The sequence below is a fragment of the Pteronotus mesoamericanus genome, unplaced genomic scaffold, assembly GCF_021234165.1.
Source record: "Pteronotus mesoamericanus isolate MK-2021 breed Mesoamerican mustached bat unplaced genomic scaffold, CSHL_Meso_final contig_246, whole genome shotgun sequence".
Taxonomy (NCBI): Eukaryota; Metazoa; Chordata; class Mammalia; order Chiroptera; family Mormoopidae; genus Pteronotus; species Pteronotus mesoamericanus.
Window position 1 is genome coordinate 8,544,581 of NW_026555104.1, and position 24,964 is coordinate 8,569,544.

The 24,964-nt window shown below is 36.3% G+C and overlaps 1 protein-coding gene across 5 annotated transcripts in view; it reads right to left on the reverse strand.

Annotated features, from left to right (window-relative positions):
* The window catches only part of RHOT1 (ras homolog family member T1), a 56,521-nt gene that overhangs the window by 25,557 nt on the left and 6,000 nt on the right, over positions 1–24,964 (reverse strand). For all 5 annotated transcript variants that reach the window (XM_054573147.1, XM_054573148.1, XM_054573150.1 and 2 more), the window contains exons 2-10: positions 14,853–14,911; positions 13,109–13,190; positions 10,910–10,953; positions 10,649–10,702; positions 10,444–10,496; positions 6,145–6,253; positions 5,729–5,830; positions 866–964; positions 220–328 (exon numbers count right to left, since the gene is read on the reverse strand). In XM_054573147.1, the coding sequence (XP_054429122.1) occupies positions 220–328; positions 866–964; positions 5,729–5,830; positions 6,145–6,253; positions 10,444–10,496; positions 10,649–10,702; positions 10,910–10,953; positions 13,109–13,190; positions 14,853–14,911 (711 nt within the window). The remainder of the gene's footprint in view (positions 1–219; positions 329–865; positions 965–5,728; positions 5,831–6,144; positions 6,254–10,443; positions 10,497–10,648; positions 10,703–10,909; positions 10,954–13,108; positions 13,191–14,852; positions 14,912–24,964) is intronic.

Consider the following 24,964-nt stretch of genomic DNA (forward strand, 5'->3'; position numbering starts at 1 on the left):
TAACTAATTTCCCTCCCTCTGATTTATGCTAACGGTAAGGATAATGATGCCTACTAAATAGTCTGTCTCTTCCAACTCCTACATATCCATGTTAGAGTTTAGCCATAAGAGTAAATACTAACATTTTATTAAAATATAAATAATGCTATGAAGACCTTCACCTACCAAATTTTGAAACTATGAAGTTCAAAGGGGGGGTGGGGGACACCATTCACTCACCTTTTAGAGTCAATCCACTATCAGCCACACCATCACTTATATGTTTTCTAACTACATTCTTGACATCTTCCAGAGCCTGAGGAGCTAGTGGAGTGTTGAAACAAATTCTCTAGCAAAAGTAAATAGTTTTTTTTAACATCAGCATTAAAACCACAAATAATATATAAAAATATTAATCTATAAAGTAAATCAAATCAATGAGTTGAAACCAACAGAAACAAATTCTAAATTATGATGGTCTCTGACTTGTCTTATTTATGTAAAATATGTCATACTTAGAAGGACAGAAACTGTCCCTATGCTCCCCATCACATTTCTGAAACACAGGGCTCTCTGTGAAGCTATGTTATACAAAACCAAGAAAGAAAAATAATTCGGAGTTCAGACTTCAAGTCAACCTAATATACTCATTGTGCACCATGAAATGATGCTACCAAAGAGTCTCCTCAATTCTTATGCATAAGAGAGTTTTGTACCCTAGGCAGAGTTAAAATAGCTTGATGAGAAAGATAGTTTTACATAAAAGAATCTCAAGTTTATCAACATATCATTGTTTAAGCTAATGAATGCTTACAACTTTTCTCAGCCAAAAAAAAGAAGAAAAAACCACCAAGATATGCAAACGTTAGAAAAAGAGGAGGTCTACCTGAAAGAAGTTGAGTTCCGCATCATTGAGCGTGCCATCATTATCTTGATCAGATATTTTAAATATACGAGTAAGGGCTTTTATACAGGCTGGTTTCATCTATAAATCATTGAGAAAAGAAACAATTGTTTTAATTAAAATATGATTTTAAGTAAGGCTAAGAATAATTCTGACTTTTCTCACTGTCAAATATGTAACACTAAATACAACCAACATGAAAAATGAACTAAAGAAAAGCCATTTACTTGTATACCCAAACCTTTTTGAATAAATAAGTACCAATCTTTGGAATGGTCAAACTCTCCCTTCATGACCACAGATCTTCCAAGGAGAGGCAAGAGAGGAGTTCCTCTTTAGAAAAGACTCATTCTCCCAGTCATATAAAGAAATATTTATTAATTTATGTCCTGCCTCATTTCATAAAGAATCTCAGTGGATTTATAAAAACTACTGAGGGCTTTCCTTCCCAACTTTTGATTTTTAAAAAAAATTCAGCTTTATTGAGGTACAATGAACTGCTGATTTTTGACTATCAACCTTCTGGTAGCAGAATGAAACTAAATGTTTTAATCTGTCACTTCTGCATGAGTGTTTGTTAAAGTTGGGATATAAAATGTGCTTATCTGCAAACAGGTGGCAAAACAGCACTGGTTGGTAAATGTAAAAGCTTTTCACTAACTTCCTATTATCAGATAAGAATTACTTACATTTAAAAAGAATCCCACCTTTTGTGACTCTACAAAACTTTTTAAGTAATGCTGCTGGAAGTATATTTTGACAACTTTATTAACATTTGTTTTAGGGTTTATAACGGACAGAACAAATATTTGACTATTTAAAATAAGGCCCACAAGCTTCTAATTTGTATAATTGCTATAGGATAATCACCATAAACAATTTTGAGAAAATATAACTTTCAGGAAGATCAGTGAACACTGTGTAAACCTGGAAATAGATCTCTGATGGATATATCTGAATCACAGAAATTACATGTAAGGTGAGTTAATACTTACTAACTTCAGTCATATGGCTATCTAGAAAAAAGAGTAATGATGAGTTCTGACCATGCTATCAAACTCAAATGTAGAGAAGAAATTCCTTTAAAAATAGGAAAGGAAACAGTTATTTTCCCAAACATACACAATCCCTCCTTTCTTTTAAATGGGGTCTCTAAGAGAGCAATTTGATATAATGAGAAAAAGATAAAACCTGAAATGTAAAGAGATTAGAAAGAACTGAGGGAAAAAAAGTTAAACATTTAGAGAGTACTGGATAGGGCTTCCTTTATAAAAGATTACTAAGTGGGTGAATTTTTAAAAATAAATAATGGTAAGGTATTGCTTCTATTAATGTGATTCTAATACTAGATATTCAAGATTAATGAAGATTACATTGCTATATTTTATTTACTCTCCTTTTAAAAGTTTCTTACATAATAACCTAAATGTTACAAAAAGTAGCACTAGCTAAAAAAAATACAAAACAGAATCTAAAAATAGCTTTATTTTGTGCAAGTGGTTATTCCTCATATCATAGAAACCTACATTAAAAAGGTAATTTGAAGAAAAATAAAGTGATATATTTTTCATGAAAGTTTGAAATGCATCAGAAGCTAAAGTGCTCTAAGCAATGTATTGGCTCAATGTGACAGTTAAATATTAACCACCTTAAAATATAACACCAAAATATGACTTCTTTTAAAAGTATTAAAAATTATACTTCATTAAAAGCTGCAAAGTTTTGTATAGTAATAAACTCATTTTTCACATGTATTAGTTAAACCCTCACACAGTAAACATTATTACACAAAAGTCACATATTTTTATTATTAGGTAAGCAGAGGGCTCCACGGGCCATGCAGAGTTCATCAATACTGAAAACATATTTATTTACAGTCTAGGCTTTAGTTTTTCATATGATCCTCTTAATGATTCCAAACTGCGTTACAAGGTTATTACTGTTGTCTGAATAAAAGTTTCCAATATAAGCTTAGACTCAAAGCTTGTTCTTGTGTAAAACAAGGGATAGTCTCTAAAGATGAAGATTTTACTTCAGGTTCACCTAAGAAATGAGTAACAGATGGTGGTATTTTATTCAGGGAACTGGGGAAGGGGGGGTGATTAGTAAAACTAATAATTGATCTAAGAAAAAAGTAGCAATTAAAGAATTCAGGACACAATAATAGAGGGGATTTAATGTACCACTATTTTGCCTCAGAGGTAAATCTCTATGAGACTGTTTCCCAAATTTCCTTGATTTAAGATATAGCACCTGGCTGAATCAGCCTGCATCCTGTGTTTTTAACAAGTATGCCTAGTGATTATTAAGAGGCTAATTTGGGAAATTCTGGATTAAGAGTAAATTAGAAAGAAGCATTCCAATTAAGGGACAGTAAACCAGGATTAAGGAAAAGTAAATCAGGGTTAGATTAAGGGATAACTCAGATTAATCATTTATACCAGAGGTCAGCACTTTTTTTTGTAAAGGGCTACAAAGCAAATAATCAACAGGCAAAATCAAGAATGCCATGAAGAGAGAATCAAATTTCCAGTTTTATGATAAAATTAAAAAATATAGTAACTGAGTAAAAATTTGCTATATAGGTCTACTAACTAGAAAAATAAAAATCTTTTTGGGGAGTCAACATTTTGCTAAATTGGGGTTCAAAATTAGTGTTCCCTATCATAAAAATTGATTTCAAATGTTTATCTGTTAATGCTGATCTGTAATGAGATTTTACATATATTACCTCTGAAAAAGTTATATACTGCCAATACTGATACATAGCCATAAACATATAATTTTAATTGGGCACATTCATTGCTTGGAAAGTGTTTACAAAATTACATTAGATTCTTTTCTTGACTTTAGCCTTTTAGCATGGCATTACACAAAGACTAATGAGTTCCAATTGAAGGCTGGGTGAAAGCTCCTCAGCTGCATAGCCATATGGAGTACAAAATATGGAAATTTCCTTTGCTGGAACTGTAATTTGAGCTTAGAACATACATCTGCTTTGCCAACTAAAAATCGACTCTTTTCTTGTTTTGGCATGATAGAGGTAAAGCACCGATAATAAAATAAAACATCACAGTACAGTAATACACTTGGTACTTGAAATACTGTCAAGTTATAACCACGTCAGTGCAATTAGCAGTGCACTAAGCAGCACTCAGCAGTTCAGCTGTGCACGTCAGCACTGCGGAGGGATGACAGCACCACGCACAAGCTCTGTTGCAAATACTCAACACCATCTTTGTAGCAGGAAGGCAGCCACAGACAAACACAAAGGAAACATAAAGGAGCATGGCTCTGTTGCAGTAAAATTTTATTAATGAATGATGGATTCTAAATGTCATATAATTTTCCCATATCACAAAATATTACTCCTTTTGATATTTTTCAACTATTTAAAAATGTATTCTTAGCTCATAGGCTATACAAAAAACAAATGGCAGGCCAAATTTGGCCCACAAGTCAAAGTGAGCCAACCACTCACTTATACTATAAACTTTTCCTGAAAAAAAAAAAAATCCGCATGTTTTTCCCCCCTCAAAACCTCAACAGCAAAAAGAGAACTCAAGAAATAGACAAAAGACTTAGACATTTCTCCAAAGAAGATATACAAATGGCCAATATCCACATGAGAAGCTGAACATCTTTATTAATCATCAGGGAAATGCAAATCAAAACAATAGCGAGATACCACTCAACACCTACTAGGATGACTATAATAAATAAAAAAGGGGGTGGAAGGGAAGGAATAAAAAGTGTTGGCAAAGATGTGGCGAAACTGGAACCATTATACAATTTAGTGAAGTTAAACACAGAATTACCATATGATCTAGCAATTTCACTCCTAAGTATACACTCAAAGGAATTGAAAACAGATGTTCAAACTTGTGTGTTAATGTTCATAGCAATTCTATTCACAATAGCCAAAAGTGGAAACAATCCAAAGGTCCATCAATAGATGAGTGGATAAACATAGTGTGGAACATATCCATACAATAAAGTATTATTTAGCCATCAAAAGAAATGAAATGCTGATACATGCTACAACATGTATGTACCCTGAAAACATTATTATGCCACATCAAAGAAGCCAAATACAAAGACCACATGCTGTATAATTCTGCTTGCATGAAATGTCTACAAAAGGCAAATCCATACAGACAGAAAGTAGATCACTAGTTGCCAAAGGCTGGGGGAACAGGTGTGACTACTAATGGGTAACAGGGTTTCTTTTTGGGTGATGAAATGTTCCAGAATTAGATAGTGGTGAGATCCCACAACTGTGTGAATATACTAAAAACCACTGAACTATACACTTTAAAAGGGTGAACTTTATGACATGTGAGTTATATCTTAATTTAAAAATTCATTAATTTTAAAAGTCTATGGCAAGACATTGTTAAATTTTAGATATTTCATTAAGGAATTACTGTGTTTCTTAGTTATAAAACAAAAGGGAGTATTCAAGCTGTACATGTTGGACCCATGTCAAATAACTACACAGGTTTTTCCTTTGTGTGTGTTTTTAGGTTTTGTGGACTTTATAGTAGCAAAGTAAGTAGCTCTTCAGCTAAGTCCTTGGACTTTTAGTTGTCATTATTGTTAATTCTTCTGTTTGTTTTAAGGCCATTTCAGGAAAGAATATTTGATCTGGAATACTTTTCTGAATATTTAATGTGAATATCTTTTAAGAAGAGTATCTAGAAAATATAAGCATAACAATGAATAAATTTTAGAAGCTTACGGCAATACTCAAGAGTTATTGAAAAAATCACTATCATGCTGGAGTTACTACCTACATGTCCCAGCCCCTACTAACACAAACTGGAGGTCCGGGGAGGGTGTTACCTCTTTCTCCTCTGGGCAGTATAAGGGCCCTGTAGGATGAAGAACGGCTTTCTGTGCATAATAAAAGAGCTCTGATATGTTCTTCAGGTTTTTTGCTGAACACTAAAAAAAAAAAGAAGAAGTTTAAAATTTTATACTCTGAAAGTAAATATGAGAGCTTAAAACAATTTTAAAACTATCAATATAAGGTAATAAGATTCCTTGAGGAAACTGAAAAACACATTTTTCTTACTGGATATTGCAAGATGACCATCTACAAAGAGCCCAGAGGCCAACTTCAAGTTCTCTGATTTGGTTTACATGACTTCACTAACAGCAGGAAATTTATTCCATCCCACATCTCTCATTCTCCTATTCCAGACTTCAGTTTAGTGAGACTTCACCAACAGTATATTTCAAAATCAAATAAGTCATACCTCCACACAGGTTTCGATTTCTGTGTACTGGTTCATAATAGGAAGGATGGTCTCCATACTACTATATTCCACTAGATCAGATTTGTTCCCAACCAGGATCAAAGGCAGCCTGAAATAAACAGGGCACATTGTAATAGTAAGGAAGGCAAAACCCATTAGATTTAAATTGTAATGTACCTCGTAACCCATTCTAACTAATAAGCTTTACTGAATTTCCTCAATATGAACCCTCTATTGTAGTCAGCTCAAGCCCACTAGACAGCATATTCAACAAATATTTATTGAGTACCTATTAGAAGCCAGGTACTGTTCTAGGCATTAAGGACACAGGCAAAGTCCCATCCCTGATTTTCTAGTAGTAAAAATCAGGAAATGGACAATAAGCGAATAAACAAACAAGACAATTTCCTATTCTGTAAGTGCTATGAAGAAAACAAATAGGGGGATACGGGGAAGAATAATGAAAGGGAACTACCTGCATTTTGCCATGTATAATGCACTCCCATGTTTTTGGCCCAAACTTTCAGGAAAAACATCTTTCATTTTAGTTTTTTAATTCAATTTTTTAAATTTATATTTAGAAACAAAACCAATTATCACATTCCAGGGTACTATTTTGCATACGGATACCATTACTGCTTTCTAGAATTATACTTTTAACGCATAAGCATAAATAAAAGAATTAAGAACATTTATATAGATATGGAATTAGTACTATCCATGTATAATGCGCATCCTTATTTTTCCCTCAAAAATTTGGGCGAAAAGTGTGCATTACACATGGAAAAATACAGTAATTATATGTGATAATCAGGGGAACATCTCTCTGACAAGGCAGCATTTGGGTCAAGGAGTGAAAAATGAAATGGCATTTGCCATACGAAAAGCCAGAGAAGAGCTGGCTGGGGAGAAGGGACAGCATGTACTAAGGCCCCAAACTGAAAAACATCCTTAGTCCAAAGAACAACAACAACAAAAAAGCCAGAGTGGCTGGAGGACCCTGAGCAAAATGAAAGTAGAGGAAATGGGGCTGAAGAGATGAGCAAAAACCAAACACGTCAGCACTTACAGACGTAGTGAGGAGTGTAGGTTTTATCATACGTATAAAAGGGGAAACTACTCAGGGAATGACATGATCTACTGGACCATTTAAAACGCCGTCATTTGTTATTAAAAGATAACAAATATTTATGGGATGATATGGTATATTACAGCTGGAAGATGAGATACGGAGGTTGAGGAAAAGGCAAACATAAAAAATATATATACAGGTTTTTAGCTAGACAAAATGAGTAGATTTCCTGAGACAGAAAAGATTGAGAGTTGTTTTTTTGGGGGGAGGCAGGCAGAGAATTAAAGATTTTGTTTCAGATGAGTTAAATCTGACAGGCCTATCAGAAATCTAAATGGGGAGATCAAAGAGAACTAGCCTAGCAGAGAACTGTTATTTCTGCCCCTGCAAGAGATTTTTGGAGGGAAAGAAAATCATCTTGATACAACTCTGGATTGCAATAGGAATACTTGCAAGTATTTATTTTCCCTCTTTGTGTAGTTATGCATAAAAATACTCTGATCTACTATATAACCCAAATATAGATTCCAAACAGAGCCAGAAGAGTTTCTAAAAATGCAGTGGTTTGCAACTAAAGGTGTGCTCAAAATAATTTAGTGAACTTAAAAAAAATACACATGTCCAAGCTCTACTCCAAAACTACTAATTCTAATACTCTAGGGGTGGGGCAAGGGCATCTACATTTTTATAAAGTACCTCAGATGACAGTGATGAGCACCCTCAATTAATAATCGCTAAAATAGGGGAGTAAGGGGCGGGTGAAAAAGGTGAAAGGGAATAAGAGGTACAATCTTCCAGTTCTAAAATAAACAAACCACTGAGATGTAGTGTACAGCACAGGGAATATAGTCAATAATGGTGTTAATAACTTTGCATGGTGACAGATGGTTACTAGACTTAGTGTGGTGATCACATCATGAGGTATATACATTTTTACTTTATTATTATTATTATTATTTTAATCTTCACCCAAGGCTATGTTTATTGACTTTAGAGAGAGAGGAAGGGAGAAACATCAATGTGAGAGAAAAACATTGATTGGTTGCCTCCCATATCACGTCCTGACCTGGGATTGAACCTGCAAGCTGGGCTGGTGCCCTGACCAGAGATCAAACCCACAACTTTTCAGTGTATGGGACGATGCTCCGACCAACCTGGCCAGGGCCAGTACATAAATTTTTAATCACCATGTTGTACACCTAAAAACAACTATAATATTGTAGTCCAACTATATGTTAATGAAAAAAATATTTTTTAAACAGTGTAACAATGGCCCAAGGAAGTTCTACGAAGAATACATGTATAACAAATATAAACTTAAGGGCCCTGGCTGGGTAGTTCAATTGGTCAGAGCATTGTGCCAATATGCCTAGGCTGCAGGTTTGATCCCCAGTCAAGGCACACACAAGAATCAACGAATGAATGCGTAAATAAGTGGAACAACAAACCAATATTTCTCTCTTTTCCTTCCTCTAAAATCAATAAATAAAACAATTGTTTTAATATAAACTTAAGGGAGGAAGATATTCAAAAGTATAAGGGCCATATAATACAGAGACAGACCACCTTGGGACAAACCAACCACGAGAAAAATGAGTATGCTCCTATGATTCAGGGAGGGAAAAAGCACGGCCGCACCTGGGGAAGCTCAATTAGATCCCCAAATGTTAAAAGCCACTTTCAGATGATACTAAAAGGACCACAAAACTAACCACAGTATTTTAGGAAGCTGTCACAGGAAAGCCAAATTTTAAAAATTCCATGGTCCAAGCTGATACTTGACAGATTCTGGCAAAACTGCCTTCTCTGAAGAGTCCCCCTTTGGAAACAGCTTCAGTAATTAGCAAGACAAGCAGGTGCCAGGAGCCTGCAGGTGGACGCTCTGACACAGCCTTCTACGATGCTGGAAATGTTCTTCACGTGCACCGTACATTACTGCAATCACTTAAAATGCAACTAGGTGTATTCAAGAAACTGAATTTTTAGTTTTATTTCATTTCACTTAATTTTAAATTGCTGCAAATGACTAGAGGCTATTGCTCTGGACAGTGCAGCTTCATCATACTGCTCTCCTCTCCTTGACAGTAAGTCACTATGAAATTTAAAACCAAAGAGGAGCCATCAGAGCTGCAGGCACAGCATATACAATACCATCTCAGTCGCAAGTCTCCTTCTGTAGACTTGAGAAACAAGGGTCAGTGACCAGATCTTTAGGTTTCAAGGCAGAAAAATGCCCAATTAAAAATTAAATCTAAAAAGGCAAGTAAAGGGGGGGCGTTATTAGGGGACTAAATGGTAATGGGAAAAAAATACAATAAAGATTAAATTTTAAAAAAACAAAATAAAAATAAAAAAGCAAGTAAAGGACCAGATGTGTACAATACATAGATAGATATCAGTTGTTTTCCTAACATTTAAAAAGACTCAAAGCCTTCATAAATAACATGTTCAATTATACAATGCTTCAAGAAAAATGTTTTGTGTCCATTTTGACTTAAAACTCAAAGCGTATATACTGACAACTACCATCTTGCTCAGAAAAATCCAGAATGTGTTCTCTTACTTTTTCCCTCGTGCATTTTCCAAAAAATTTCAAAGAATTCTCCCTGTATAAATTCCTAAATGAAGACGCCTAGTTTTTTCAAGAACGTATAAAGCACTCACACATGCATTATTTCACTGGATTCTTAAAATAACCACAGCAGATATTATCCTCATCTGTGCTGATGGCTGAGGAAATGGGCTCAGTGAAGTCAAAGTCTTAAAGCTCATAAGCAGCCAAAGCAGATTTCAAAGGTCATTCCAGTGCCTCAAATTCCTGTGTTCTTACGTCTACCACACTATGAGCAATAAATGACAGGGAGAAAGCCATTCCTCATCAAAAGGGAATCTCAAGACAGAGGACACATACTTTTCAAGCAGCAGTTTGAGAAAGAAAAATGTAAGATTATCAAAATATTTAATATCAAAGGTGTGAATCATTACAGTATCACAACTCTATTCTGTTCTTTGCTCTTCAAATATCTGTGCTGCCTCAAATAATTTCTCCCCCAAAAAGGAATGTGTATGCAAGCAGGGAGACAGACCTATAGATAAAGCAAATGCAGCAAAATGGTAACAACTGGTGGATTTAGTGATGGGTTTACAGGTGTTCATTATACTACTTCTTGCAACTCTTTTGTAAGCTTGACATTTTTAAATTTACAAAATTTGAGAGGAAAAAATACCTGCTGTCTTTGTCTGTTCTTTCATTTATGAGAGGAATCCATCGACTTGTTACCTAAAATGAAAATTAACATGAGCTAAGCCATATGAGGATCTCTGAGAAGTACCTGGCCTCTATACCCCTAAAATTCTAAGTTGACAATCAATTTTGAAAGTGCCCCCACTGAAATTTAACTAAATATAGTGAAAAAAGTCATATATTCATACCTTATCAATTGAATGCTTGTTGTTAACAGCATAAACTATGCAGATGACATTAGCCTACAATAAAAATTAACAAATTAATAGTATTTTTGTAATAATAAACACTTAGTATGTCTCTAAAAGGAAAGAGTTCCTAAGAACTTACAGCAAAAATACATACTCAAAATCAGCAATAACAACAAAATAAGTGAGAGAACAAAAAAAAGCAGACTTAGACTCATCACTGTTTTCCCACAAAAAATCTACAACTATTTTTTAACTCACCTGTGATATTTCTTGATGAAGTTGTTCATCACTCTGTTCTGCTTCTACAAATGACAAAGACAAAAGAGTTTAATATTTTACACATGTCCATAAAAAACTAATGGCCAAGCTAAAATCCATGCAACACTCATCTAACATCCCTCCAAACATCCCTCATTCCTCATGTCACGGTATGGTGCCAGACTCGGTGGCAAAGACAAGGGCAGGCCAGGGGAAGGACAGATTGATAAGGAAGCTGGCTGGCACTGATAGACAAGTTTACAAGAGGATAACTCAGACACAGAAGAGCAGGAGGCATTGTGTCATAAATCTAGGCCAGTATCTGACCCAGAGTTGAGAAGGGTCAGGTAGAAGAGATCAGAAACCCAAGCTAGAAGACTGGGTGCTGAAAAGTCAGAAGCCCAGACAAAGAGCCTATCCACACACAAGGTTAAAAGGCCACATGAGAATCTGGGTAATATAAGCTTAAGATCTAAACAGCAGATATGAGTAATATTAACCAGGTCCCAGAAGCAAAACTAGGGCATGAGAATGAGGAGTCAGGAATTCCCTCCCTAGAGCCTATCTCTGGCCAGAACTGGTCTCAATGAGCAGATGTACCTATCACCCCAAGTTGCATGAGGGATGCATGACATAGGTAGGATGAAGAAGCACACAAATGCAGAGCAAAACCATTATTGAGATATGAATGTAGATCATCTTACATTAAATGTTTTCCCCCAATATGCCTGTTATTTGAGATACACAAATATCATAAATGACTTCAACTGTATATTATGCTAAATAGTCATTTAAAGTATCTTTTCATATGTTGAATAATCAGTGGGTGAAGGCTCCAATTCTAATACTGAAGTGAACCTAATTATATGGCTACATATATTAAAGAATAATAATTCTATAAATAAAGCTAGATATGAGACTGTAACAGAAAGTATCCAATCCCCTCAGATTCTAACACAGTACTCTCCAACAGAAATGTAATGCAAGCATATATATGGAATTTTGAATTTTCTAGTAGTCACCTTAAGAAAAATAAAAAGGAACAGGTAAAATCACTCTTTAACCCAAAATATCAAAAATATTAAAATTCCAATATATTCTCAGAAAAATTATTAATGAGCTATTTTACACTTATGTTTCATGCTAAGTCTTCCCAATTCCCTTGCATTTTACACTTACAGCACACTTCAATTTAAGCCTAGTCACACTTTAAGTGTTGAAAGAGTACATGTTTCGGACTGCATAGCACTATTTCTGTTTTAGGCTATACAGAATACCAGTTTAGCAAAACAAAGTATTACCAATGTAGTTATATCCATTTTAAAAAATAGATTTAGGTTCATAGCAAAACTGAGTGAAGAGTACAAAAATTTCCCACATACCTCTTCCCTCCACGTAGCTTCCCCCATTATCAAAATCACCCACCCACCAGAGGGTACATGTTACAGATGACCCTTTGCAAGGAAAAAGTCCCAGGCAGCAAGCAGCAAAGGGTAAAGGGGCACAAATATACGGTAACAGAGGATGATTTGACTTTGGGTGGCGGGCACACATGCAATATATAGATTGTGTACCACAGAAATGTACACTTGAAATCTATATGATCTTATTAACCAGTGTCACCCCAATAAGTTTAATTTAAAACTAAAATAAAAAGCCCCAGAACAATTTAATGATTAAAAAGCAAGTAGTGTATTAAAAAAATTTAAATTATTAAAAGCAATATAGATGTGCTTCTATTATTGTACAATGTAAGAAAGGCTGCAACTGTTTTAACTATTATTTCATTTGGGACACAGGCTGAAAAATTAAAGAACAAATTTAGAATTCAGTGTCTTAAATTCAGAACTCTTTCCAAATCATCATAGAATGCCTGATAATAAAACATGCCAATTCAAGGGACCTAATGATTTGTCTACTTCTTGTCACTTACCATACCTCCTTCCTTTTCATTATTATGGAAAATAAAGCTTAGTAAATTAGGGTACAGAGAACTGAAAGACGGAGGCTTTAGGAGGGTCTGCGTGGGGATTAGCAAGAAGATACAAATGAGACAAGAATAGTAAATGATCATCTACTGCTGGAGAAGAAAGATCACCCCTCTTCAACATTTTTTAAAGCTCAGTAAATACCTTTTCTGAGGATGATTAAATTACCCCCCCAGCCTCCCCCCCAACAGGTCACTAGGTCGTTCATTACCTGAGTAATCTACAATGTGCGTTGGGACCCTCTCAGGGGTGACATCAGCTGGAATGGTGATTTCTTCTGCCCGGGGAGGAACCTTCATTTGAAAACAAACATAGAAAAGAAAAACCTTTGAGCATTATCAATCAAATGTGTTAACAGATTATGTAAATTTATCTATATATAAGCGCCTTTCATCCATACTTATTATTACAGGTATTTGTTGTACTTTTAAATGCTTCTTTTTGTTAAAAAAAATGCTTATTTTTGTGCTTTACCAGAAATGCAAATACATATTAATGCTATATGATAAATCACTTAAAAAAATACAGATTTCTACCTGTGTGGACATAGCACATACAAGGATACTTCAGATCTGATGCAGCCTAAAACAGTGTCTAAATTAATTTGACATTTAAATCATTAGGTTTTTAAAATATGTTGTTTTCCTTCTGTTTTGTTGAACGCTTAAGATACTCTACAAATGAGAAACTATGTTAATCTAAAATGATCCTCAAAACAAATGATCAAAATTCATTTCTTCCAGAAGATAACTGATTTGACTATATAATAAGTCTCGTGCTTAATGATTAGATTTCTTAGAAAGACGGGATGATTTTAATCAATTAAAAGTCCATTATTCACACCCAAGAGGACAATAAAATTATAAGTTAAACTACCATAGATAACTTTTAGGTATTACATCCTGAGCGATCATAATTAATGTTGCTAATTCCATAAACGACACATGAAAATACACTTCATTTCACAAATTAAGTAGTTATTTAATCATCTTATTAAAGAGGGGAAAAAAAGCAAAAGAAATAATGAATGGTCATACAGCCACTGTTGAAAATACTACCACATCATATTTCTGTCTGAATACTGAAATTATTCAGATATTCCTACCTAAACAAGTTTTAAAAAAGGACAAATATAAACTGTGGAACCAATAACACCTGCTATGTGAAGAAAGAAAATTAAAAAAACTAATTTTCATCTCATTTGCCTTGGTCCCATTCTCCACAATAATATCCTGACTTTACATAAGGCCATAAGAAGTGATCCCTCATAATGGAACTTCCAAATTGTAAATAAATATATTGCCAGTGATAATAAAATCACCTTACTTTCAGTGGCACTTCCATTATTAATCTAATCTCATTTGAGACCCACCATAATCCTCTGAGGTAGGCAAAGACAGAATGAATTAGTTTCTCCATTTGTAAAATGATGGAGGTGGATAATAATAAAGGTTTTCAAATATGTGTGTCAGAATCCTTGTGGCTCTTTCAAAGATTTAGGGGTGTCAGGTGAAAGGCAGATAGGGATCCACACCTTTCACCCTAACTTCAACTAAAGGAATACTCACCTGTTTTATTTTGGGCTTATGAATAACATTCTATTTTTAAGAAACAATTTACACTGGAAAAAAGAAAGATTACACAGACTAGAGAATCTCTAATATTCTTCTCAGCTCCCATTTTACAGATGAGACAAATATGGCACAGAGCTGACAAATATCCTAGCCAAGGTCAACAGCAGGAAATTAAAAGGATGGAGAGGAACTCAGATCTACTGTGATTCTTCCTCCTACTCTGTATATCAGAGATGTCTTATATAAAATTGTATGAGCCTTTTCAAAGTCACAACCGTCAGAAAGGAAACACATGCAAAAAAGGTAGAATTTGTTTCATTTTAACTCTTTTCTGATACATTTAAAACATTTTAAAAATAGGAAAGGAATCAAGATGTTTACCTCCTCTGGGAATTCTTCACTGACCAGAGACATAATCAGTGATGTCTTCCCAACTCTAGCTGTGAAAAGAAAAATCATTACTTTAATAAAGTGTTTAGGTACATAAACTCAAAATCAGCAACCACACAGAAAGTCTGTTGTTAGCTAAAATCAGAGGCATCAAAATCACAAAGTTTTAGTACAATACTTAAAGTACATCTTTTTTTCTTAGAAAAATTACACATACTTATTTTTAACAAAAAAAAAATTACCAAAATATATGATCCAAAGTAAAGTTCTTCCATAATGTCCCCCATTAACAGTTTAATATAGACAGTCTCCCAGATTTTTCCTACATGTAATTAACATATTATAATAATTTACCACAGTCAAATCACACTATTCATACTATTTGTCAATCTTCCTCTATCACCTAATTATGTATTTGGGCAATGTTCCATATCACCATATAAAAATCTCTGAGTGGTGGGGGGAGTTATTACTTAATGGATAAAGAGTTTTTGTTGAAGATGATTAAAAAAGTTTGTATCTAGAAAGTGGTGATGGTTACATAAAATTACAAATGTATTTAATGTCCCTGAATTATATACTTACAAATGGTTAAAATGTTAAATATTATGGTTTATATATTTCATCATGATTTTAAAAATAGCAATAATAAATCCATTTTATATTAACATTTAAAAAGCTTCCTACATTTTTTGATAGTTGTATAAGAATCCATTGTATGCTGTGTCATAATTAATATAATCTAACAACGAACATTGTTCAGGTTTTCAGTTTTACAAACAATGCTACAATGAGCATTTCTAGAGGATAAATTTCTAGAAATGGAACACAAGCTGGCATGCATAATCTTCTGTTTTTAATAGTTATTATTAAATTACCTCCAAAAAAGAATAAACCAATTTACATCCTTACCAATAGAAGGCCAGAGTGCCTATTTCTGTACATCCTTACATTCTTTGTTTTTTTAGAGTATCATATTAAAAGAGTTAGTAAGAGCAAAGAAACTTTCCTGTTACATTTCCTAATCTATCGTTTTTTTACACACAAGCTTAAAAATCTTAATTTTTATCCTGAAATGTGATTCCCATTTCCATCACTTTCTGGTCATAATAATTACTACCATCAGACATCCAACTGATTATCAACTAAATCCTTTTGTTATTCTGGAGGAAAACAGTCCACCTGCCTATTAATCTCTGCCATAATAGTAAATTACAGTTTCTAAAAGTAAAATCTAAATATAAAAGAACTGGAAACTTTTAAAGTAAAGAAAAGTCACACTTTTTAAATGACTAAAAGGGTGAACTAAAAAACACAAGTCTCAAGAAAAACAACAAAGAGCTAGAAAGGAGAGTGCTGGTCAAAACTTAGAGGGTGTGCTGAGAACAAGTGAGTACTGCTGGCGGAGGGACAGATGAGATGGTTTAGCAGATGTCTTCTAGGTCTGATTTCCACAATTCTTTTCAACTGACTTGTGTGAGAACGCTTGGGCATTCTCCATGTGTCTGAAAATAAACACTGTCACAGAGTTCCAACCATGCCAGTGAATCCAGAGGCCATCATCACAGAACTGCTAGAACCTAGTCATCGATGTCAGCTTATCCGGCTGCCGCTAAATATTTTGAGATGAAGAGCCTGGGACTCAGAGACAGTGATCTTCTCAAGATCTCACTAAAAGGTTAGTTGCACACCTAAGAGAATAACCCATCTCCTGATGGCTAAGCCATTATTTCTTTTTTCTTTCTTATATGCCAGGCTTTAAAAAATATTAATACAAGTTGAAAACTACAAAAAAGGAATGGTGACCTCTAACGTCAGCAAACACTACACACACAAATACTATTATACATAAGTTAATTAAAATAGTCACTGATTCACTGGTGACTAATTCAGCAGCTCTGGCTCAATTTTTTTAAAACAATGTATTTTGAGAAAATTTCAGACTTACAGAAAAACTGCAAAAATAATACAAAAGAGTTAGTTAGGTTTATCCCCTAACCAAATTCCACATATGTTAACATTTAATCACATTTGTATTATCACTCTCTCTGAAACAGATATGCTTTAAAAAATTTAAACCACTTGAGAGTAAGCTGCAGATATGATGACCCTATACCCCTAAGAACCTTACTATATATATCCTAAAATCAAGATCATTCTCTTACCTAACCACAGTGCATTGTCAAGACCAGGAAATTAACACCAGTAAACACTATTATCTAATCTACAGCCTTTATCACATCTCACATTTGTCCCACTATTATCTTTTATAGAAAAGTAAATGGGGGGGGGGATTTGTTTTGTTTTGTTTTTTCTGTCCAGGATCAAATACTGCATTCTGTTGTCACGTCTCTTTAGTCTCCTTTAATCTGGAAGAGTTCCTCAATCTTTTTTTTACCTTTCATGACCTTAACATTTTTGAAAAAATACAAGCCATTTAACCTGTAGAAAATTCCACAGATGGAATTTGTATGATGTCATCTCATGATTAATGGCAGATTTTGCATTTTTGGCAAGAACACCACACGAGTGATAGAGCATCCTTCTCAGCATGTCATAGCAGAAGAGAGCTACTACCAGTTTTGTCCCATTACTGGTGACGTTGGCTGTCATCACCTGGAGGAGGTGATGCCTGCCTGGTTCCTCCACTTTAAAGTTACTATTTTTCCTTTTGTAATTAATAAGTATCTTATGAGAAGATACTTTGGGACTATGTAAATATCCTGTTTCTCATCAAACTTTTGCCTACTGGCTTTAGCAGCCGTTCATGACTCTTGCCTAAAATTTTCTATCAAACCTTCAACATTACTTTGCATTCTACTGTAGGAAAAAACTTCCCTTCTGATTCATACTAACATTGTCTCATGGATTATTCTACAGTTTATAATCTGTTAGTGTCATTATTTGGAGGCTCAAATGGTTCTAATTAACTTTTTTAAAGATTATATTTATTTGTTTTTAGAGAGAGGGGAAGGGAGGGAGAAAAAGAGGAAAAGAAACATTTATGTGCAATTTATGTGCGATATATTGATCAGTTGCCTCTCGCATGCCCCCAAATGGGGACCTGGCCCGCAACCCCAACTTGTGCCCCAACTGGGAATTGAACTGGCGACCTTTCAGTTCACAGGCCAGAGCTCAATCCACTGAGCCACACCAGCCAGGGCCTAATTTATTTTCAAAATGATATTTATGCAGGTATTAATCAGCAGGTACAATACAATCCCACTTTATAAAGACACGTATTTGCAAAGGAAAAAAACCTGGGAGGATATACACACCAACAGAGATTATCTGTGAAGTAAATGGGATTGTAACTTTTTTCTTTGTGCTTTTCCATATTTTCCCAATTTTCTAAAATAAACATAACTTTGCTACTGGAAAAAGGTACTATTTTTAGTCAATTTGGTAGTAAAATCTGGCATATTCTAAATTTACAGATGATAAATGAAGTTTACCTAAAGGCTGACATGTAAAACGCACGCTGTCATCCCTTCAACAAATATTCCCTGAGTACTGGCACTTCTCTCTGCCAGGCCTATTTCGGGTGCTGGCGATACCATTCATCAAGGTCTTCCCTACTTTTTAAACTTTCATGGAGATTATATTCCAATAGACTTACAAACTTTTCACCAATAAAGAACACTCTTTCTACACATCAGGATAAAAAGCAAAAATTCAAAAACTGTAGCTATCTTAATTCATCCTTCCTCTCTACTTAGCTTTCAAATTCTGTCAAATTTTCCTTTAAATTTTTTAATACTCATTCCTTCTTCTCAGTTCTTACCTTCCTTATGGTATTTTTATTGAAACACCTCCCAGGTCCCAATTTTCTACCCCTTCTTCAATCTCTCTTCTCATTAATCTATCAACAATACAAACGCCAATCCATGTTTCTTACACATTCATTTTCTAACTCACCTGATCAAAAGCCTTCCTTGACTCTCAATTGCCTACCACATCAAGATGAAACTATTCTTCTACTGGCCTTTGAAAATCATACATAATTTAATATAGCTCATCTATTTAATCTCATTTCCAACTATTCCTTACATGCGCGATTTGCTCAAATAAGGCCCTAATGCTCTACGTAAGTACAAACAAGCCATGATAAATCCTGTCTCTTCACATGTATTTTTTTCTTCACCTGAAATGCCATTCCGTCTCTCCCCTCTACTTCTCCAAATATTAACCATCTCTCAAGGGCAGCACAAACTCTACCTCATCCCTAAAGACACCGCAGGGCTACTACCTCCCTCCCCTTCCTCCTTTGAATTGCTCCTGTGCCACATTAACTTATACCAAACTGTTAATGAACATAAGGTACACACTTACCATGTATGAATCTACATTAACACAATAACCATATATTTGAAAACACTTGGATAATAAATCGAATTTTCTTAATTTTATGACTAGGAAAAGGACCTCCAGCACATCAACCAAGACTGAATGAACTATTTCGCCTTGCCCAACACAATAAATACTATTGCTATAGCCTCAGCACTGCCATTTTGGAAATGAGTTCCACCTCCTGGAGATTCTGGAACTATCCCTTTCAATGCCTTTCTTAAGAGCAGTTGAAGAGCTGTGAATAGTAGGTACCTGCTAAGGCAATTTTTTAAAAAATTCTAAAATTACTTTGTTCAGTTTGTTTTCAATAAAAATTAATATTGCAATTTCAAATAATATTAAAGGAGGGTGCAATATAATAAAGAATACACCTGGTCTCTTCCCCAGTTCCTGGCATGTTGGGAAGTGACCTGTCTGGTTTCAGGGACTGTAGCCCCGCCAACAGGCAAGAGGGCCCCAAGGAAATAATCAAGGAGGCCTTGGGAAAACAGGCCACTGAGGAGACAAAACCTGTCCTCCTGGCAGGGCACAGCCCCTGCCTCCCTCACATCACCCTGCTTGGCCCTGTGATGGTCGGTTGTTGATGACGGGTAAGTTCTCTCGCAAGGAGAGACAGCCTAAGACAGACATCGGCCAGCATGGGCAGCAGACAAGGACTTGGAGGACACGAAAGGGCAAAAAGACCTGCACCCCTCGGCTCAGCTAGGACTGGGCCAGAGTCCTCATTCTATCTGAAAGAAGTCTCCTTATCTCTTGGCGGCTCTGCCCCACCTGCCTGGCTCAGGCTTGAAATAACACTAAAGGCAGGTACAGCCCTAAACTGGATGGGGTGGTTACAGGGACTATCAGGCCTCGAGGTAAGTTCCTCTAAGCAGGCTTTGTTCTTCCCTCAAAAGCTATGATAACTGGCTCAAACTGGGAAGGAGGTTTACATTATTCATAGACCCTGACCTGAGCCAGATCTCCTGTGTTCCTCCAATTGTTATCTATGATCTCTATTTGTTTTCTGTAAACACAGCCTTTTGACATCGATTGATGAGCTTTGCCGTATAACCCTGCGCAGTGGTTCTCAATAAAAGCTTTTGGACACAGGGCTCGAGGCCTTCTCCACTAAAGGGAAGTTGCCATGTCCCCTCTCCTGGCAAACAGAAGTTTTTGCGCTAACTCGTGTCTATTCCCCCCATTCGTGACAACCCCAGGACGGGCTCTGCGGGATTCAGAGCCCCGCTCCCTCCTCAGCTGGCTCCAGACAGTGACCCTCAGATCCAGGAGTGCCCGTGCCCCACGCTCCCTGCAACGCGTCGCCCCCCATAACGCTGGCACAGAGCTTCAAAATCCCTTGGAGCCCTGGCTGGTGTGGCTCAGTGGATTGAGCAACTGCCTGCAAACCAAAGGGTCACCAGTTGGATTCCCAGTGCAGGACACAAGCCTGGGTTGCAGGCCTGGTCCCTGGCAGGGGGTGAGCAAGATGCAACCACACACTGACATTTCTCTCCCTCTCTCCCTTCCTTCCCCTCTCTAAAAATAAATAAATAAAATCTTAAAAAAAAAAATCCCTTGGAATTTCCTAAGTTATAGTATCTTTTGTTAGTCTCTTTCAGGTATACTTGAGTTTATCCTCCTGCAGTGACTCACTGTGGGTAAGGGAGGGCCTAGATTGCTTCAGGATGGAGGCTGGTTGCCAGAAAAGCCAGCCCTGTGATTACAGGGTTGGAACTTCCAGCCCTACCCCAAAACCTCCAGGGACGGGGGGAGGTGCTGGAGATTGATTTCGATCGTGTGGTCTATGATTTAATCAATCATGCCTACATAATGAAGTCCCATATAAACAATCTGCATGTTAACACTCAGGGGAGCTTCCTACTTGGTGAATCGTGACGTGCCAGGAAGGTGGTACGCTGGGACTCCACAGGAACAAAATCTTCTGTGCTCAGGACCCTCTCAGACCTTGCCCTGTGGTGCCCTGCATACCTCATCTGGCTGCCCATTTGTGTAATCGTAAGTCTAGACCTTTCCTGAGTTCTGTGAGTCATTCCAGTGAATTATCAAACCTGAGCAGCTGATGGGAAGCCCCAAACTTGCAGTCAGCCAGGAATAAGCGTGGGCAGTCTGGAGACCCCACGTTGCAGGCTGACGTCTAAAGTTAAGGGTAATCTTGCTGACAACCTTAATGTTTAACTTGTGAGATCTGATGATAGCACAGGACAGTTAATGTCAAAACTGAATTGAATTGTAGGACACCCAGTTAGTATCTGAAAATTGTCAGAATGCATAGGGAATGAGAGTTTTGTATTTATAAAAGGAAGTGATGGCTCAAAAAACTGAGAAGCACTGTAACAGAAATTCTATCCAAGAGTGTGAGTTCCACTCAGACACATTTGCCATCTACCTGGACCACGCCTTAAGTGGGGATAATATGGAAAATGTATTTAAACAAGACAGAAAAAACTGTCACACAGACGTATGGAACAAGTGCTATGTTCAATCACTCTATTTAAAGAAAGGAAGTGGAGGCAGGAAAGCACAGGAGGAGAAGGAAGTATCTACTTCTCCTAGAAGTCTGGAAACACAGCAGGAAATAAGCTCATAAAAGAGAAAAGGCACGCGTGTTAAGACAGCACTGTGCCTGCGCAATACCTAGGCAACCTTCCAGCACGGCACCAATGGTTTCCTAAAGGACTCCCTAGCTGTCCTTGGTGAAAACCTGGTATTTTCTACCAGGTACTGGGAATCTCCAGAAAGACTACGGAACAAGTATTTCCCTATCATCCACGGGAAACTCCACAAGAGCAGGGAACATGTCTTCCTTGTTCACTGCTGAATCCCTAGCGCCTCAGCAATGCACTTAGTAAGTGGAGCTGTATGGCTCAGTGGTAAAGGGCACAGATTTGAAATTCTGTGGTTGGCTACTTTTGAGGGAAAGAGAAGAAAATGCAATGGGGAGGGGCTTCACATTATTTATGTTTTATTTCTTAAGCCAGGTGATGGGCATTTGTTATACTATTCTTTATACTCTTTAAATATTTCACACACACACACACACAAAAAAAAAGAAGAATACATCCTTTGAAATCAGTCAGAATTGGACTGAAATCTTAGCACCAGAGCCTACTAGCTGTGTTTCTTCAGGCAAGCCATCAAGCCTCAATTTGTTCATCTAAAATATGATGCTGAAAAGCTTCACTGAATTGGTTAAGAGAATTAATTAAGATGACAGGTATATAATGCTTAGGACAATATGTGACACACAATTAAATATATACATGTTATTGTAATGATGATAAGTTTGAATTAAAGGAATTAAGTGCGTACTGGAATGGGCCAGAAAATGTGGATTTGGGAATCAGCTTTGCAATTAACAGTGTGACCCAGAGTTGTCATTGACATTCTCTGGGCTTCAATTTTCTCATCAGTTTTTTTAAAAAAATGGACTAAATGATATAAATACTTATAATCTACGATTAACATAAACTATCCTATAGTACACCTACAAAACAGGCCTGTAACAGATGAAAAAATACACGTTTCATTAGATGACATACCTGAAAGTAGCCTAGAAATAGCAGACTGATCTCCAAGTTGCATGTTATCTGATGAACTGTTCATGGGAAAGTGAGCTGGCAGGAACGTTCATCACTCTACAAGAATAAGTGGGACTCGCCAAGCCAATATAGGGTCCAGGAATTTCTAAAACTTGTTGACTTATATTCAGCATTTCATAACTTTTTTCCTTAAATAACTCCTTTCACCATGGCTTTGTATGGGGACTTAGCAACCCCAAACCTTCAGCTACCTCAAGGTAGTATTCATCTGAACACCCACAGCAGTCCGTCCTAACTTCACATCATGATGCAGAATGAAGGCAAAAGTTTATGTTATGGAAAATGAGCCATGCCACTGCCCTCTTTATCCAGCACCTGGAAACCTAGAACTTGGACCTCTTGTCTATTTTTTCTTCTTGGTAAGTAATGCTGCAGAGCAAGAAGAATACATCTGGGAGAGAGCCCTAATAAGGTTCCTTGCAAAGAGCTGTGATGTCTGATTGAAGACAAATAACACACAGCAGGAGAATGATTCTGTCGATCACCAGGCAGGAGAATGCTTCTGCTCTGAATTACAAACAAGTCCACAGGGCCTGTAGTTTATACAATTCATTTGAGTATGGAGTATTAACTCCCAGGTAGTTAAAATAAACCTTTTAGAAGATCCAATGGTTGTACAATTCCTGTGACCTTTAAACTTCTGGGCCTTTCTGGGTCCCAGTAGAGATGTCTGTTTTTTCCCTAGTGTCTCCAAAATCCCAAAACTTCCAACAGCACAGATGTTCCCAGAAACTTTTCCATTTCTGAAGAAATCTTTTCAATACCTTATACATCTCTACATTCTTAACCTTATCTACTATGTTAGGAATGGGAAAAATGAATTAGATACTCAGCAACTCAGATGTTCCTTGGTAATCAAAAGGAAAACAAATCTTACTGTAGCTTGGCCCTTAAGAATTTTGTCTACCTCAATACCTTTAAGACCTTGATCGCTCTCATAACCCCCTTTTCACGTGACATTTTTAAAATTTCACATATATCCCAGCACTCCAAGGCCCTCACCAGTTTCAAAAGAAATCTACTTAACTTTTAACAGTTCACAATGTTAAACAAAATGATCAAAATTAAGTCAATCACCAATATCAAAAGGACTAGTGGTTTCCAAGAAAGTTAAGGATTTGTTCTCTTTCATCAGATTCACTGCGAATCCCTTAGCAAAATTCAGGCCTCCAGTGGGTGATCTGTGCTACCTTCAAGTCCCCTCCTTCACCATAAGCCTTACAATTCTTCCTCGTCTCTCTTGTTAAAACTCATTAAAACAACCCTTTCCTGGCCATAGTTGCTTTCTGCTTTTTCCATGGACCCCCTTCATCCCCACTGGTATTTTCAGAAGAGAAGAACAGCATTCTAGGGAAATTCAGATTTCTTCACAGCTCAGCTCGTCAAGGCAGTTCCGGCTTCCCACACACAGCAGGCGCCTGCCAAAGTACAAACCTGCCACCAGGTCCATTCCAACAGGGCCGGCCTCGGAGACGGGAAGGAAGCACCCTGGCAGGACAGGGGTGCTGTAAAGACTGCAACAATTAAAGAGCTTTACTTATGCTTGATCATAGACATACGAGACAGTGAGTGGTACCAAGAGTGGGAATATTTTTATTCAAGTTATTCATATGAATACTACCCTTTGAAGCATGAATTTATTTATCCATTCATATCTTGCCTCGTTAGAGATTATGAGGCAGCTTAACAGTCACTACAATAAAACAAGTCCATCTAGTTTCTGAGGTAATTGCATAATAAAAGGCCTTTTAAAAATCAAAGAACATAAATCTTTTCCACATGAATATCCAAGGGCAATTTCCTTTTTTAAAACAAGTTCAAAATTAGAGCAAGAGAGGCAGAGTACATGAACTTGGGAGAAAATGAGCATGTTTTCATTAGTATCATTTAGGGTTTCCTTTTGGAAGAGCAGTGAGATGACATACTTCAACAAATAAAGGGTCACACAGATGTGATTTAGTTAAGAAATGTCTAAGTGAAACTGATCCTTATGCCTACCTAACCTAACCTTAAGTGAGACCACCAAGTAATAATAATAATAAAAAATAATAATAATAATAATAAAACAGGTTTAAAATTGAAATAGGCCAGCCACTTTTAAACTAATTTTAACTGAGCACTGAATGAGTGCCTTAAAGATAAGGAAAACAT